This window comes from Cottoperca gobio, chromosome 23 (assembly GCF_900634415.1).
Source record: "Cottoperca gobio chromosome 23, fCotGob3.1, whole genome shotgun sequence".
Lineage (NCBI taxonomy): Eukaryota > Metazoa > Chordata > Actinopteri > Perciformes > Bovichtidae > Cottoperca > Cottoperca gobio.
The window spans coordinates 9,670,612-9,687,229 of NC_041377.1; the positions used below are offsets into that span (position 1 = coordinate 9,670,612).

Here is a 16,618-nt window from a genome sequence, read left to right on the forward strand (position 1 = left end):
TGTTTAATCAGAAAAGCACAGAAGTGTAATAATAAGGTGAATACTGCTCCCGTCTGTTCTGGTTCCAGTGGCTCTAAGGTTGTTGCTGCACCACATTTGTTTGTTGGATTAATAACATTAATCTCAAAATCAGTGAAATTATAAACTCATTAGAAAGTGTAGTAACAGTAAATCTACAACAAGAAGCATTAGTAGTATTTTTAAGAGGTAGAAGTACAACATTGTTTTTGATGTATCGTAAGACAACAAGTGATATAAACCTGAAAAAGACGAAAGCAAACTCAAAATGTTTTTAAAACTCTTCATACACTCCACATATCACATAGTGGCGTCTAAGAATAAATACATGACGTAACAAAGTTCACACCTGCAGTCATTTAGTAGAGAAATAAACGTTTACTGCTCAATATATGTTGTCACATCAATCACGCCACAGAAGTTCATCTATATGGCTCCTCCGGTTTTCACTTTGGACACTTCAGATAAATGCTGTCCAATGAGACACTTTAAAAGTTCCTCCGCTGCGTTTACGACTCTCGCTGACCTCGTGTGTCCCTTTTCATCAGCCAACAGACACAGGTTTAATTTTTCTTCATTGATAAACTGGAAAAGTAAACCACATTAATGCATTGTTACATTTTCAGTCTTCATTTTTAAGTGAAACTTGTAAAACAAAGAAACATACTGATTGAAACATGTGGGGAAACCTCATCTGTAATCTCTTCAAAGTGACAGACGTAGAAAACAAAACATCCCACATTGAACCATAAATGTGCTTAATGATTGAACAGTGAAGACTAAACGGATGCAGGGATGAGACTGATCTCAGATTACACAGGAAAGAAACGGGCAAAGGTTCTTCATTAATCTTTCTCCAGAATCTTTCGCATTATCGCAGGATTCCTAAGACACCTGAGGTGTGAGGATGGCGACTCTGAGGAAACAATATGTGGTGAACAGACCCGTGTACTCTGAGGACAGCTTTGCTGCGGATCATGAGAAACTCTACCGGCTGCGCAAAACCCCCCTGGACCATGTGAAGGAGTATCTGACGTAAGAACCCAGAGTCTTTGATTTCACTTTATAACTTACACTCTTGATTTGAAATCTGCAAAAGTCAACAAAGTGCGAGAGCTTTTTATTTCTGTTGAATGCAGCTGTGATTCAAAACGCGCAAAGAATGTGGCGCTGTCTCTTCTGCCCATCATTGGCTGGATGAGGATCTACAGAGTTCGAGAGTGGCTGCTGGGGGACGTGGTGTCTGGGATCAGCACTGGACTGGTGGCTGTAATGCAAGGTGAGGAGCAGCACGCAGAGCCCAAGTCTGTTTTTAATTTGGCCCTGAATGCATCGTTAGTTTATTTCCTTTTTTAAATTTGCTAATTTTAGAGTTTTGTAAGTGTTTTTTTTTTAATATGGCTGCTTGTAACAGCAACTAAAATCACTGATGCATCTGAGAAATCTGGCCAAAGATCCCACTTTATCGATCCCACGCAGGGAAACGAAGGAGTCGCAGCAGCTGAAGGCAGTTTAGAGCATAAACTGTGAACACTTTATCTTTGGGGTATTTTTAACAATGTCGGTGCTAATGTGGAACAGACACTGATGCTCCCTGAGAACGACTCAATTCTTTGATTTATTTATATATCTGTATACAGTACACTAACTGATCAAACCTACAGCTCTTCAGCAGCCGTTTTCTGAAACTTCTTCTCCTTATATACACATTTATGTGGTAGAACAAATCGGCTTTTTGTCGTTTCATTAGTTTTTTTCAGAGACATATTTGCCAAGCTAAACATCCATTACTATTGAAATCTTCCTTGCGTGTTTGCGGTGCTCTCCCCAGGACTGGCCTTCTCCCTGCTGGCCTCGCTGCCTCCGAGCTACGGCCTCTACACAGCTTTCTTCCCCATGCTGACGTACTTCTTCCTCGGTACTTCCAGACATATATCTGTAGGTATGTCATGCAACGCTTATATAATTTTCTCTTTAAGTTAAACACAATAACTTGATTCTCCAAAACATGGAAGCTGGAAAATCTCTGAATTTATATAAATTCAACTTTATCAAATAAAACCTGATTGTTTTTTAAAGCTCAAACTCTTTATTAATCGTTGATCGTCAATTGTTTTTATTTACCCAACTGCCACCAAATAATAAAACAAGTTCCCTATAATTAGTTATAAACATATTACTTAAGAGTCTGGTTATGGATCTTATCTTCTTGACAAGAGGAGATAAGACTGGGTGTGATATCAGCGTCTCGCCATCCCTCCACACCCACTTCCTGCAGGTTCCTTCCCCGTCCTGAGTCTGATGATTGGAGCGGTGGTGACCCGTCTCGTCCCAGAGGACGGACCACCGGCCAACATCACCAGCTTTGAGGGCCTGACCCAGGACCAGCAGAGAGTCCTGGTGGCCTCCTCTATGACCTTCCTCGTGGGGGTTTTCCAGGTAGATTAGACTCCATACAAAACCCTTCTGCATGTTGCAAGCAGTTCCCTCATTTTATCTTCATCTCCAGCTGGCGATGGGAGTTCTGCAGGTGGGCTTTGTTGTCATGTACCTGTCCGACACTCTGGTGTCCGGCTTCACCACAGCCGCTGCCGTCCACATCCTGGTGTCGCAGCTCAAGTTTGTGTTGGGGTTGACTGTTCCAGGCATCAGCGGTCCTCTCGCTCTCATATATGCAAGTACCGGATTATTTCACAGTTATGATATTATGATGGACCACTCCCACTGTTTCCATCCTTCAGGAAGGAGGAAAACAAAGTGGGCCTTTAAACATACAGACAGCTCCGAGAAGAAAAAGTGGTTTGAATGTATGTCTAAAATGAAATTACAAAGTACCTTGTCTTAAAGGATTAGTTTGACATTTAGCTAATTAACAAAGGTCCACTCAGTTCCATTGAATTGGGAAGTTGGTAAATAGACATCTCAAAATGTGTCTTCAGTAAACAGGATAACTTAATATGGTACATTTTTCAGATTGCTGTTACGGGTCCAAAAGTTGGTACCACAGCAACAATAGAGAATTCTGTAAAACACAGATGAGCGAGCAGCAATGAAGACACGGAGCGATCAGTTTCTCATCCAGACTGCATATTATTCCAATTGACAATAAAATACACATTTATCTGAGAGTCAGTTTCTATTTCCATCCTTCATTGTAAAAGTGCAAAACATCTATAAACCTAATTTTCACAATATCACCCAGAATGAGTTACTTACTAAAGAACCTAGTATACGTCCAGTTTCCTACATTCTGCACATCATCATCTGTATGAGTGAATCAGGGCTACTGTACTGTCCTCGTGCAAGTTCAGCAATATAAAACTGTATTTGAAGCAAATGTCTCATCTGCAATTCTTAATTTGGACACAGCTGTCACTCAGAGAAATACAAACATGTTCAATATAAACCCATAAGGCTAAATGTAAACACATCACAGTAATATATACACATTTAAACTACATACATTACAGTATCAACAGTTTACATTACAAGTACAGCTCTGTAACATCTCACTGTTGTGTTGTTCAGCACTGTGCACATTTCATTAAAGTATTTAAACATCAAATAAAAACACTGCAAAGTAAATAAACCTAAAACCTGGCGACCTGCCTGTAAAACAACACTCAGGTAAACAAACCCCTTCAAAGCGGCGGAACATCAAACAGTTTCTAAAGTTCCACAGATTTATTAAAATATGTATAAAATATCTTTATACAAATAAAGCTCAGCTTAAAGAAGTTGACATTGATCATTTTCACCAACTACTAACCTGTAAAACCCAGAGCGAGCAGCAGCGCGCGCAGTTCTTCTTCCAGAGCGCACCTGAGGAGTGGGCGGAACTTCCGCCTAAAACAATCCGGGGCGCAACTGTTCCTGTGTCAGAAGTTCCACCTGGATGCTGCTTACATTTAACATCTCTTCACAATACATAAAGTAAAATGACGTGATCGTCCCCTACATTATTAGGGATAATATCAGGCGCGGGAAATCCGTGAAATTGACAGTTTGGCAAATTTAATTAAATAAACACAAAATGGTCGCACAGTTTTGGGGTGGGCCACTTTGCTAAGCTTCATAATAATTCTTGACAGAGCTCTACTAACATTAGGACAACATGAATTGTGAAGCAGTACAGGATATATGTTTAAAGATGTTGCTATCCATATTAAATCATGGACCCAAAACTGTTCTCCAGTAGTTTTAATCTTAAAAAGTGCATCATAATTTTATATTTACTGCTTTAATATAATCAGCTATCATCTGATATTCACACTGGCATGCTCAAAGTGCTGAATGTTTGTTTCTTTTGCACAGACTCTGGAGAAGATCTTTGTCCAGATCACCTCCACCAATATCTGTGACCTGGTGATGTCCATTGTGATCATGTTGGTGGTGTTCGCTGTGAAGGAGCTGAGCGACAGATACAAAGCCAGGATGCCTGTTCCCATCCCCATAGAGGTCATCACGGTGAGGAAGACTCTCCTGCCGCACAAATCATGTTTACCGTACTCCCATTAAACTTAGTTTGAATTTGTGTCAAAACGTTAAGCATCAATGCATTATTAAATTTGCAGTCTTAGATCATTTTTAACACAAACTATTAATATAAAGAAACATTTCAAACTATAACAGCTCGCTGGAACTAACTAAGCCAAATAATTCTCAACATGTGGATGCAAACATCAACAAACGCTGTCACTAATATTCATAATGCTAAACTTGTTTGTTAAGAACCGCACATCAGATATCTCACATAGAGGTTAAGAACCACACTTCAGATATCTCACATAGAGGTTAAGAACCACACGTCAGATATCTCACATAGAGGTTAAGAACCACACTTCAGATATCTCACATAGAGGTTAATATCTGTGTAAATATCTAATGCTAAATCAAATGTGAATACAGTAGTGAGACAGGAAGTGTTTACCATGTCTCGTATTCACTTTACTTAAAGAGCATCTTTGTTAACCATCATTATTTATGCAGCTTTTAAAAACCCTCACTGTGTGGGGCGTTCAAGGAAGCTCTGGCAGCTGGGATTTGAGAGTTGCTTCTCTCTCTGGTGTCTTTACTCACACAGACTATCATAGCATGCGGGGTTTCCTACGGCTTCGACTTCCAGACAAGATATGATGTCGACGTTGTTGGCAAAATGGTTAGTGGGTAAGTTTCCAGTTCTACACGTCATCAGTGGATTATATGATTATAATACTTCTTTACTCAAGTAACACTAACAAAACCACAAAGTAAAAATGGATTTGAAATCGTACTCAAATAAATGAAGTAATAATCGATAAGATAATCAGATAAATGTGATTTAAATACTATAGTTCTGTTGTTTTGACTTCCTTAAGAGGAAGATATGTTAGTGTTGTGGTTCCCAAACAAGGGTCAGGGCCCCTCCAAAGGGTCACAAGATAGATTGATGGAAGAGAAGGAAAAACAAAGTTCTGCTGCACAAATGTAAAATCATTTTATAGATGAAAATGTTGAGGGAATTTATTTATTTTTTGAGTCCGAAGCTAAAAAGGTCAATCGTTAACAATGAAATGTATTTCATAATGTTTTTATGTACAATATTAATCTGAAAAGTAACAAGTAACCACAGATTAAAATAAATGCAGTGGTGTTAAATGTATTTCACTCTGTAGTCGGGTCTTAATAAATGGAAAGTAAGAATCTCAACATTGTATTTAAGTACAGCATTTAAAATGCATTGAACTATTTCCCACCACTGTTCTGATGAATGCACATTTAAACTGTCATCTTTCAGGTATGAGCCTCCCATCGCGCCCAGTGTAGAAGTATTTCAGGAGAGTGCTGTGGAGGCCTTCCCTGTAGCCATAGTGGGCTTTGCCGTCGCCTTCTCTGTGGCCAAAGTCTACTCGATAAAACACGATTACACCATTGATGGGAACCAGGTGGGTGTCGCTCCTGGCTCTGACAGAGGAAAAACTGTTAATTTGTTATTCAAACAAAGCGAGTCCGAGAATAAGACTCCTCGTAATTTTGGTCGTGAAGATATAAAACAATACTGAATCTTGCTTTTAGCACAAGGTTGGATATGAGCTGTCATGTGGTGCATGTCAAACAGAATGCCAGAGAGGTAACTTGTCATTGTTCCGTGATCCCAGGAGCTCATAGCATTTGGGGTGAGCAACATATTTGGTGCAAGCTTCAGGTCGTTTGCAGCCAGCACCGCACTCTCCAGGACGGCTGTGCAGGAGAGCTCAGGAGGCAAAACTCAGGTCTGAAAACAAACTGTTACGAGGAAACAAACACAAAGTTTCGTCTCCAAAAAGAATCATTGTAATGTCGCTTTACAATCCGGTTTATATGACATTCTTTTCCTTCATTGGCACGTTAAAATGAAACATTAACTTTTTTATAAATGCAGATTGCAGGGCTGGTCTCGGCCATGATGGCGATGATCGTAACTGTGGCTCTTGGCTTCCTGCTGGAGCCGCTTCCCACGGTGAGACTCGAGAACGGCTTCTGACAACATGTAAAATAACGACCAGGGCTCAAACATTTCAGTGCATTTTCTGAAGATCTCAGGAAAACAGAGGAAATAAAATGTTTTTAATCTTGGCTGCTTCGGGCTTCCGTAGAGAATCATTTTGTTTATGTACCTCACATGGAGAGAGCATTTGAAATTGTCACATTGATTCATGTGTGGGCGTAAGCTCAGCTGTGTTTGTACTATGTCTACAGGTCTGACAGTTTCTCTCACACATACCTTTAATGTTTGACTTCCCTGCAGTCCGTCCTGGGCGCCTTGGTCATCGTCAACCTGAAGGGAATGCTGATGCAGTTCAGAGAAATCCCGTACTTGTGGAGGAGAGACAAACCAGAATGTGTAGGTGCAGTTCAGACGTACAGGATTATTATCCACCTGTCCCAGACTCTTCTCTGTCGGTGTTTGAGCTCAGGTGTGTCTGCAGGTGGTGTGGGTGGGAACATGTGTGGGGGCCATCCTGCTGGGACTGGATCTTGGTCTGGCGGTGGGCTTGGGGGTGGAGCTGCTCACGGTCGTCTTCAGGACTCAATTGTAATGAAGTTAAGACTTTATATTTGTTTCTTAATGTGCAAACTGACGGCAAAAATAAAGAATGAGAAAAGGATGGATTTACTGTTGGGGAGGAAAAATCATATCAAGATGCATAAAGCAAAATGCTCAAAATCTAATCTGGTTGTTACAGTCAGTGTGTGTGTGTGTGTGTGTGTGTGTGTGTGTGTGTGTGTGTGTGTGTGTGTGTGTGTGTGTGTGTGTGTGCCCTTTGACTGATGTTCAATTCCAGCTCCTTTAATGAGAATAATAATAATATATTATTTATTTATTTCCATGTGTTTCCAGCCCTCGCTGTTCTGTCCTGGCCAACATCTCGGGGACCGACCTTTACAAAGATCGTAAAGATTACCTTCATGTCAGTAAATGTAATAACAAGTTCAGTACAGTCGACGTTATCGCTCTGAATCACTTGTTTTATCACGAAGCTGATTCTCTTCTCAGATATTCGAACCAAAGGGAGTGAAGATCTTCAGGATGCCTTCGCCCATCTACTTTGCCAACATTGAGTTCTTCCGGGACAAGCTGGTGGAAGCTGTACGTACGACACGCCTCAGTGAGATTTACTTAGGAAAGAAAATGTGTATGAATGTAACTCAAACATGTTGTTGCTCCAGGTCGGGTTTAACCCTCTGAGGGTTTTGAGGAAGAGGAACAAGGCTCTCAGGAAAATCAAGAAATGTTTGCAGAAAAAGGACGATGACATAACAGAGGTGAGACTAACACTACTGCAGAGAGTGCTTCAAGGTGTGCGTCCTAAATACTCTCCTGAATCTGTCAAACAGAAAGGCGTGAGGGATTTGTTCTGCCACGGGACAGATGGGTCCTCCGTGAATGTGGAGGAGTTGGATCTGCCCTCCGACCTCCAGGACGTTCCTGTCCGGGTGGACTGGAACGCCGAGCTTCCCGCTGACGTCAGTGTTCCCAGAGTGGACGTCCACAGCCTGATCCTCGACTTCTCTGCTGTCTCCTTCCTGGACATCTCCGCTCTGAAGGGACTCAAAACGGTACCAAGTCATTCAGGCGTCGGAGTAATGTTACAGTCTCACCTCCACCTTTCCCTGTAGGGCGTTCACAGCTGTTTATCTTTGTTTTACATAAACACACCAATGAATACTATTACCAAAGTTATACCCTTACAGACAGACGGACGGACGGACGGACGGGCGGCAGACAGACAGACGGGCAGACGGACGGACGGACGGACGGGCGGCAGACAGACAGACGGGCGGACGGGCGGCAGACAGACAAACAGAGACAGACAGACGGACGGACGGACGGACGGACAGACGGGCGACAGACAGACAGACAGACATACAGACAGAGACACACAGACAGACAGACAGACAGCCAGACAGACAGACGGACAGAAAGTTTATCCCCTAAATTAGCACCTTGCTCTTGACGTGTTGCTCTGTAATAAAGTAGAGCCGATGTTCTCGTCGCTCATCAACTGCATTTGTAATTCTACACTTTGTTAAATGTCTAAAACTGTGGGATTATTTCTCTGTATTCTCCACAGACCCTCCAAGAGTTTATCCGTGTTGATGTCGATGTTTACATTGTTTCTTGTGACGGTGAGTGTCAGTAAAAAGCACAACATCCCAGAGTCCAGTGTGAGAATGAGGTGATATTACGTCCTGAAACTGTCCACAGCGTTCATCCTGGAGAAACTACACCACTGCAGGTTCTTCGATGAGGAGATTCTGACCTCCATGTTCTTCCCGACCCTCCATGACGCCACGCTGCATGTGTTTGAGAAGCACAAGGACACGAGCAGAGGCCGGGTGGTAAGTCAGTGAAATGAAGACATGTCATGTTGAGGTCATGAGGTCATTATGACAAAAGGTTTCAGTCCCGTTATATAACAGCTAAATAAAAAGTGAAGAGTGAAATACAAGTCGTAATGTAATATGTATTTCCCTTAGTCAGAATATAATTAATAACAGCAAACAACAAGTTTCAGTGTAACAACAAATGATGTAATAAATGACGTATTGCAGCAGTTATTACAAAATGCAGGAGTTGCTTTCTTCAAAATGAAAATGTAATAAAACATGCATTATGTAATAACCAACCAAAATGTCTTCATGTGTAAATGTAATATTTTTAGGAAAGCTAAGGAATACAGTCACCAACGAAAGACAATCTACTGAACTAATCGTATATTTAAAAATACATTTTAAGTTCATGATTGACAGCGTAAAATAAACATGATAACGATATAAAGACGTGCGCTTTAGTTGGTTATTACATAATTCATGTATTACTACAGCAACTCCATTATTCTCTAATAACCACTATAATATGTAATGTATATTGTTAGATTAGGCTGTTAATTACAAATGATCTTTCATATAGAAACTCACTGCTGGTGAAATATTGATATTTTCTCCTTTTTTAACGAACTTGACTAAAGTAACGTTTTGCATTTTGTTACGGCTCGTTGGGAAACTTTACACTTTAAATGCATATTAAAAAGAATATGAAACATGTTTCTCATAGTTGAAACCGTACATTAGGATGCTGTAAGATTAGAAAGAGATAGAAAAACAAAACCTTCATAACTTTTACAACTGACGCACTTTTCTTTCAGTTATCAGAAACCAAACTGTAGAAGAAGAGCTCCAGAGCAGACTGCACCATCTAATGTCATTAACAAAACTAATATTTTATGTACGGAGTTTTATTTTGAAATGCTGTAAAATAAAGACTCTTTGTTGTGACTGACTTGTTACTGTTTGTACGGAAGCCCGACACTGCCACATTTCAAACATCTTATTTCCCAATGATAACTAGTTAATAGTTTTCTTAAGATCAGGAGTTATTGGTTATTTATTTCATCTCAAGAAAACAATGTCAAATCATAAACTAAACATAGACTGAGGCTTATACTTTAAGACAATGACGTGAGAACGCAAATAAATTAACTCCTTACGACGGGAAAGCAGAGGAAACTTAATGTTTGAATCACGGCCGTGAAGCCTTGTGTGCTTAAACATTGTTCTTTCAATAAATACAATATCTTTTCAAGATTAAATGAAGATACTGAAGAATTGTGTAACAAGTTGTGTTCATGTCAATCAAATGAGTCTTGTTGTGGCAGCGCTCACTCAGACTACCTGCAGGTTTTTTGAAGACCAAATTTAAGATTTAAATGTATAGACCAAGATATAAAAACACATTAAATATTAAGATACAGAGGTTTGAAAGAATAAAGAAGACAAACAGCTGCTGAAGTCCCAGTGTTACTACAGCAGAATGAAAATTTGATTGAAAATCAAACTGAAAGACACAAGAAGAACTTCAATATCAGCTGCATGAACCAGACTGTGAATGTATAAAGGAACACGTTATTCTCGAGGGTCTTCTTTCATCAAACATGTTTTAATCACCAAAATTAAACGACTTCTTAGAAGGCTTCAAATGTTAAAATGCAAATTGTTCTCAATAACCTCCAAAGCAAACCAACCAGCTGGTGATCCTTCATCACATCAATGAGATGCACGTCTGCCGTTAAAAATTTATTGAGACATAGTTAGCGTCTTTCCATGTACAGCACATATGCATGAAATCAGCCGACATATATACAGAAATATTTACCATACGCTATTTAAAAAAAAAAAAAAAGGGGGGGGAAAGGGACATTGCTGCTCTCCTCCAAGTCTATCGTATGTTCAGCGGGAAGTTCAGTACACTTAACTTAAATGTGCAGCACATACACATTTGCTTCGGGGCAAATGTCATCAAAATGAAAGTCCTACATGCTGAACCCCTGAGGTCTACGATCACATTATTCAGACAAGTGGTATGGAACAGAACGACACACTGCTGCCCATTCATTCAGCTGGCCATTTACTGATAATAAGGCCGGTAGCGGCCCTGATCTGGGTGGTGGGGTCCAGGCATCTGGCCCTGGGGAGGAGGACCCTGCATTCGTGGAAGTGGGGGCCCTCTCGGAGCAGGCCACATCCCAGGACTGAGCCCTCCTGGCTGGCTGAACGGGGGACTGAGGGTGCCCTGGTCTTCAGGGAACTGCTGCATGGAGTTGGGGTTGTAGTGATGGGGTGGGGGGGCGTTGACAGGGGGGCCACTGTGTTGTGGTGGAGGTCCTGGGGGCGGGTGGTTCATATAGGGGGGCATCTGACCCATGATGTGCCCAGGTGGGGGGGTGATTGGTGGGGGAGCTGTGGACATGGGGGGAGGAGGGGCCTGGTTGTACACCATGTGTGGTGTACCAGAGGCTTGGGGAGGATGCTGCATGGGGTGGTTGATAGGAGGAGGCGGGGGAGGTGGGGGGCCAAAGTGCTGCTGCGGTGGTGCCATCATGTGGTGAGAGTGGGTCACTACAGGGGGCTGACCAGGATAGTCCCCGGGGTGGTGGTGGGGTGGCTGAGTGGGGCCCGGCCCACCAGAGAGGGGCTCCCGAGAGGCAGAGTCATCTTGGATGGGCACGGTTATGAGATTGCTGTGCTTACGGGTCGTTACCGTGGCGATGCGGAATGTCTCAGGACCAAGAGCGGCTGGGGGCGGGGCTTCGTGAGCCGCAGGTGGGGGCGGCTGACTGTAAGGGTCATGGCTGCTGTGCTGGAGGGGGTTGGGGATGTGAACATGGTTCTTGGGTAAGTGAGGAGGAGGCACGCGGAAACGGTCCGGGACCTCGGATGTAGGGGGCAAGTGAACGGTCTCCTGTCGGCCAGCAGACGACTTGGCTGCCCTCATGTGGCGGTGGTTGACATGGGCCTGCAGGTCACGCTGGGACAGGTAGGTGCGCTTGCATCCCGGCACAACGCTGCACATGTAGAGGGAACCGCGCTGGCACTGCTCGATGCGTTGCACTGGGTCTGTACAGCTGTACATGGTGAGGCTGAACACAGGGACAGAAGGTCAGCAACACAAAGACGTAATAAAACACATCTGAGGCGCTACATTACAAAATGCTGCATTAAGGTTCAGTAAATATTTTTAAAACAGATTCATCACTCAGAATGTTCCAATTATAATAAATGTTAAAGTGGAACTTTTAAGTTATTATGAAGTTAATGTTGATGTAATGGCTGTAGAGCTGCGACAACATCGGTATTAAACCAAGTTAATTTTTATTCGCTTTCAGGATTGCAATTCCGTCTGCTTCTGGGTCGCAATCTCCCTTTCACAATAAAAGCCCTTAACGTATACTTGGCACAACTGCCTACCAGAGAGCATTACACAAAGAGGCAACTCAACAAGGTAGAGGAAAAACTTTGCAACAGCAGCACCAACAATAATAGCACTTGAAAACACTAGCCACGAGCACAACACATGGTTAAAATGTCTCCAGACGGCTCACCCAGGGCACATCTTTTCTCCTTTCTTCTCATGAAGCAACGCACAGTCGTAACAGAAAACATGTTTGCAGGGGATCTGAGGAGTCAGAGGACAAGGGTTACACATGAACATGTTTCTGTGATGACCTGCAGAGAAACGTCACTTTAACTAAATACTTACCATTCGGCCATATAGCTGGATAGGAAGACCACATTTATCACAAAAGTGAATTGGTATGTCGTCCCTTTCTCCAATCAAATGCAACTGTTGAAACAAAAGGGGAAAGACACAGATAACCATTAAACACACTTGTATACAGTAACTATACCATTAGTCCTGAGGATCTACTTTTTAGTTTGCTTATTCTTTGAGGATGAATCTGATTATTTCCCACACCAGGAACAATAAAAAGATAATTATTTAAACCAGTCTGGAGGGGAGACGTCCTGCACTGTGTGTCAGACATAGTGATGAAGTGTTTGTCATTAATATCAGGCTGTTGCTGCGTTTCACTCCCCACAGGTGACGTACCTTATAGTCCCAAAACAGTGCCTGTGGGAATCTCCTCTGTACTGCAAACACATCACCAGCTTTAGCGCCACAATCAAACCTCTCTTCTTGTTTGAAGCCAAAGTTATCTGTAACACACAAGTGACAAATAATGATGTAATGTAGACAAACAGAGAAAGCCTTCATGTCTATTCAAATGTCTCCAAAGTGACCAGATTACAGATATCTCTAGAATATAAACTAAAATGTATTTCTATCTCGGAGACAGCACATCTGATGATTTACATGACACAAAACAAGACTGCCTTACTAGCAGATAAGTCAAGAACAACAAGCACCATGTTCAAGAGGAAATACTGCATTTGATCTAACAAGTGAGGAGACTGTTGAATTGTGTAAGATCCTCTGTGGATTCTTTGGGTTGCAGTCTATTATGGTCATGATGGGTGATTCATTGAAACCCTCTGGTGGTGCAAAGGTGAACTGTACGTTGTCAACACAGTTTCTAATTTATAAAATACTCTGCCCTCGGCATCTTCCTCCCACTCAGCCAGTGAGTCGGACCAAACACAACCGAGGATGGAGTGACCACACCAGGAGGATCGTCGAGATTGGAGCTGAGCTAAGCTAACTCAGCTAGGACCATGGCCATTACCCAGCCTGCTCCGGACTGATGTCTGGTCACTGGAAAATAAGATGGCTGAAATAATAACTACGGTTAACTCAGCAAAGGGAGATCAGAGACTGCTGTGCCCACATCTTTACAGAAACCTGGCTCCATCCTGGCAGCTCAAGCTGTTGCACTTTACGAGCAAAGCGTAGGACTCTGCTGGGATAACTGGAGGCGGACTCTGCGTTTACATCAATGATGATTGGTGCTGAATAGTCAAAGTTGATGGGCAATGTTTCCCTGATGTTGAGTTTGTAATGTGCAACTACTTTGGCAAAGAGGTCAAATTGTTGACCCTCACCATCACTGACTGAAAGACACTCACACTACCATCAAAGCTACTGCAGAATGTGCCTACCGTCTTCTCCAGCCTCAATTTTAGGTGGCCTGCTGCTGGGTCTCTGGGTGCGGGGCTGAGGTTTGCTCCTTATAGGCTGCTTGGATATGAGTTTGATGGGGATTCGTCTGCGAACATCTGGGCCACCCAAACACCCAGAACCATCACTTCCTTGAAGATCATTGTCTGCTGGGGAAAAAGTACACAATAACACTGCTGAATGTTATGGTTCAAATAACCCTCAAAATGAAACGATTCAAAAGGACAAGCCAACATTTAGTCAGTTACACCAGTTTGATGATCCAAATTATAGTGCATGATTGAACCAATGGAAAAGGTGAAATAAGACTGAATGGCCAATATCGTGTGATATTCGTGGAAAAATAAACAAAATGAACATAGCCTTTTTGGAGACAGTTTTAGAATTGCGCTTCAGGTAAATAGGATCTAAATCAGGATGTGGCACAGGTCTGCTGTCCCCAAGGTTTAAAGTTACATTACAGATTACAAATCCCATCTGATAAACTCTGATAAAGTCTTGTAACTTTGGGCAACAAGCTAAACTAATGTGACTATTGAAATCACAATTCAGGTATTATGGTCTTAGCGGGTCTGTCTGGAGGACCATAACTTAAAAAGCTAAGAAGCTAATAAATGTCAACACATATTCTGAAGACATGTTATGTTAGCTCATAGCTAGATTAGTTAGCATTATGCTAACGTTGGTGATGTAGCATTCGCGCCCCCAAGTCAATCGCAGCTAGCGGTTACGCCTCCAAACATGTGGAAATGCAATGTTTGCCATTATATATACACGATAGTAACTGTGTAAACTCTGTTGCAACATTTCATGTGACCTTATAGATTCATTTATAACTTCATGTTAACTTTTGTTTAACACAGCTGGCGTAGCGCTGCGTCGCTAGCCAGTTTTTAGCTAACGCTAGCCTGGAGCATGCTAGCTTTAACGCTGCTCTGGAAGATAATGGGTTGTCGTAGCAAACCCGTCTACAGATAGTATAATATATCGTTATCTGAAGAACTAATACAGCAGTAAATATAACTGCGTAGTGTTAAATATATCACATTAAAGAAGTTTGCCAACGTACGCCCTACTGAGTATTTTGCTTACCGCTTTGGTCCATGATCCAACGAGTGAACACAATGCATTGTGGGACAGAGAAGGAGAAGAGTGGAGGGAGAGGAACGAGGAAAGGAAACAACTCCGGAGAAAAGTGAAAGAGGTGAGAGAGGAAGATATCCCAAGTTAAGGAAAGAGAAACAACTGCAGAAAGCAAACGTTTCAGGACATAATGATTAAGAGGCAACGTCTGAAACCACAGCCTCAAGTTTATCTTTCATTTCTGATATACATAACTAATAATTTAGGGCTTAACCGACAACAGATTCTGCTTTTTTAAGAATATTATATCACCTAAACTTTCCTTTTTTTTTTCTTATAACTGAGAGGAGTTCCTTGCATCATGGTTTCATATTATGTTATTATATATATTGTATTAGCTCATTTGAATTACTTTAGAATCTATAATAATACTATTATTTTACTAATTACTAATATATCATAATTTGTTAGTTGATTTATATTTTGTATTAATAAGATGAATATGCAAAGTAACTAAAGCTTTCAGATAAATGTAGTGCAGTAAGAAATGTAATATAGTGAAGTAGAAGTATAAAGTAGCACAAGTAAAGTACAAGTATCTCAAAATTGTACTTAAGTACAGTACTTGAGTAAATGTACTTAGTTACTTACCACCACTGATTAATAGTTTCTTGGCTGTCGGTCAAATCATTTGTAATAAATCAATGTGCTCTGATATATGGAGGCACATCAAGACAAAAGGATTTGAATCCTATTTGGAAATAAATACTTAATTGTGAAATGTAATCAATATTGAATCACTTGTTGCAAATCAAATACCACATTATTAATAGCATTGAAATATTTTATTTAGAAAACATGATGTACATTTGTTATCATTGACATTTTCTGGAGAAATTAAATATTTATTTAAATCAGTAATGAAAATAATTGGTGAAACTCTTTGCCTTTCAACCCACTTCACCTAACTTTAAAACATTTATTTATTTTTTAAATCTGCCCGTCCTGATTATTTTACTGCGCCAAATTTAGTCCACTGTGCTTAACTTCTTGTGACACGACTGCAATCTGTGTGCTAAAATAATAAGGATTTGACGATGTGGTTTTCTTCATAATACATGTTGTGCTACCTTATGCTACAGTAGACTTTTAAGGTAACAGGTGCCTTGCTCAAGGGCACCTTGGATGGAAACTGTACCCTCTCCAGGTCCCAGTCCACAGTCAGTCAGTAAGACACCTGTATGGGCTATCGTGTCAAACTAAATGAAACCCAACAAAGAAATAAAGCAAAACTGGAACTTTAACATCTTACTTTTACATAAAATACACTGTAATACATACATGTTATGGTTATAATTCAATGAAATCCATTGTGTTAACATTTTGTTTATTTTGAATAAATAGCTGTGACACAGTTTTGTGTATATTGGAAAACAGAAGCAATACTAATTCACTGTCAGGTATAGGGAAACGATTTAGGAGGGCGAGCACTATATGTATTCAAAATGCACATTGGTATTGTAGGATTTGGCTGAAATCACAATAATGATGAAAAGTAGCCGACTGTGGGTTAGAGAAAAA

At 41.2% G+C, this 16,618-nt stretch overlaps 2 protein-coding genes and 1 long non-coding RNA gene across 4 annotated transcripts; 1 reads left to right on the forward strand and 2 right to left on the reverse strand.

Annotated features, from left to right (window-relative positions):
- Positions 1-548: 548 nt before the first annotated feature.
- slc26a3.1 (solute carrier family 26 member 3) lies at positions 549-9,816 on the forward strand. The gene is made up of 19 exons (XM_029462166.1): positions 549-1,053; positions 1,158-1,297; positions 1,850-1,960; positions 2,297-2,457; positions 2,528-2,692; positions 4,333-4,485; positions 5,102-5,184; positions 5,795-5,942; positions 6,156-6,269; positions 6,419-6,496; positions 6,785-6,880; positions 6,966-7,072; positions 7,379-7,448; positions 7,535-7,627; positions 7,708-7,803; positions 7,876-8,097; positions 8,613-8,667; positions 8,747-8,880; positions 9,687-9,816. The coding sequence occupies exons 1-19, from the start codon at positions 926-928 to the stop codon at positions 9,705-9,707; spliced, it is 2,175 nt and encodes a 724-aa protein (XP_029318026.1). The 5' UTR covers positions 549-925; the 3' UTR covers positions 9,708-9,816.
- Positions 5,521-7,037, reverse strand: LOC115028396 (uncharacterized). Its single transcript, XR_003834558.1, has 3 exons — positions 6,902-7,037; positions 6,761-6,814; positions 5,521-6,516 (listed from the first exon to the last, which is right to left on the reverse strand). It is a non-coding gene; the product is annotated as an uncharacterized LOC115028396 (long non-coding RNA).
- Positions 9,817-10,456: 640 nt separating the features above from the next.
- On the reverse strand, positions 10,457-15,190 carry cbll1 (Cbl proto-oncogene-like 1, E3 ubiquitin protein ligase). Of its 2 annotated transcripts, none has more exons than XM_029462470.1 (6): positions 15,047-15,190; positions 13,936-14,100; positions 12,929-13,035; positions 12,578-12,661; positions 12,420-12,493; positions 10,457-11,957 (listed from the first exon to the last, which is right to left on the reverse strand). In XM_029462470.1, the coding sequence occupies exons 1-6, from the start codon at positions 15,057-15,059 to the stop codon at positions 10,946-10,948; spliced, it is 1,455 nt and encodes a 484-aa protein (XP_029318330.1). In that variant the 5' UTR covers positions 15,060-15,190; the 3' UTR covers positions 10,457-10,945. The 2 variants fall into 2 exon arrangements, with proteins under 2 accessions (XP_029318330.1, XP_029318329.1); XM_029462469.1 differs by having other exon boundaries at positions 13,936-14,103; positions 15,047-15,162.
- Between the last annotated feature and the right edge of the window lie 1,428 nt (positions 15,191-16,618).

Bases quoted from the DNA above. Each gene is read 5' to 3' on its own strand.
- slc26a3.1 (XM_029462166.1), top strand. From the start codon at position 926: ATGGCGACTCTGAGGAAACAATATGTGGTGAACAGACCCGTGTACTCT. The intron at 7,449-7,534 runs GTCAGTAAATGT...TTCTCTTCTCAG, and splicing joins ATCGTAAAGATTACCTTCAT to ATATTCGAACCAAAGGGAGT. The intron at 8,668-8,746 runs GTGAGTGTCAGT...AACTGTCCACAG, and splicing joins TTACATTGTTTCTTGTGACG to CGTTCATCCTGGAGAAACTA.
- cbll1 (XM_029462469.1), bottom strand. The intron at 12,662-12,928 runs GTACGTCACCTG...TTGTTTCAACAG, and splicing joins CACTGTTTTGGGACTATAAG to TTGCATTTGATTGGAGAAAG. The intron at 12,494-12,577 runs GTAAGTATTTAG...CTGACTCCTCAG, and splicing joins TCCAGCTATATGGCCGAATG to ATCCCCTGCAAACATGTTTT.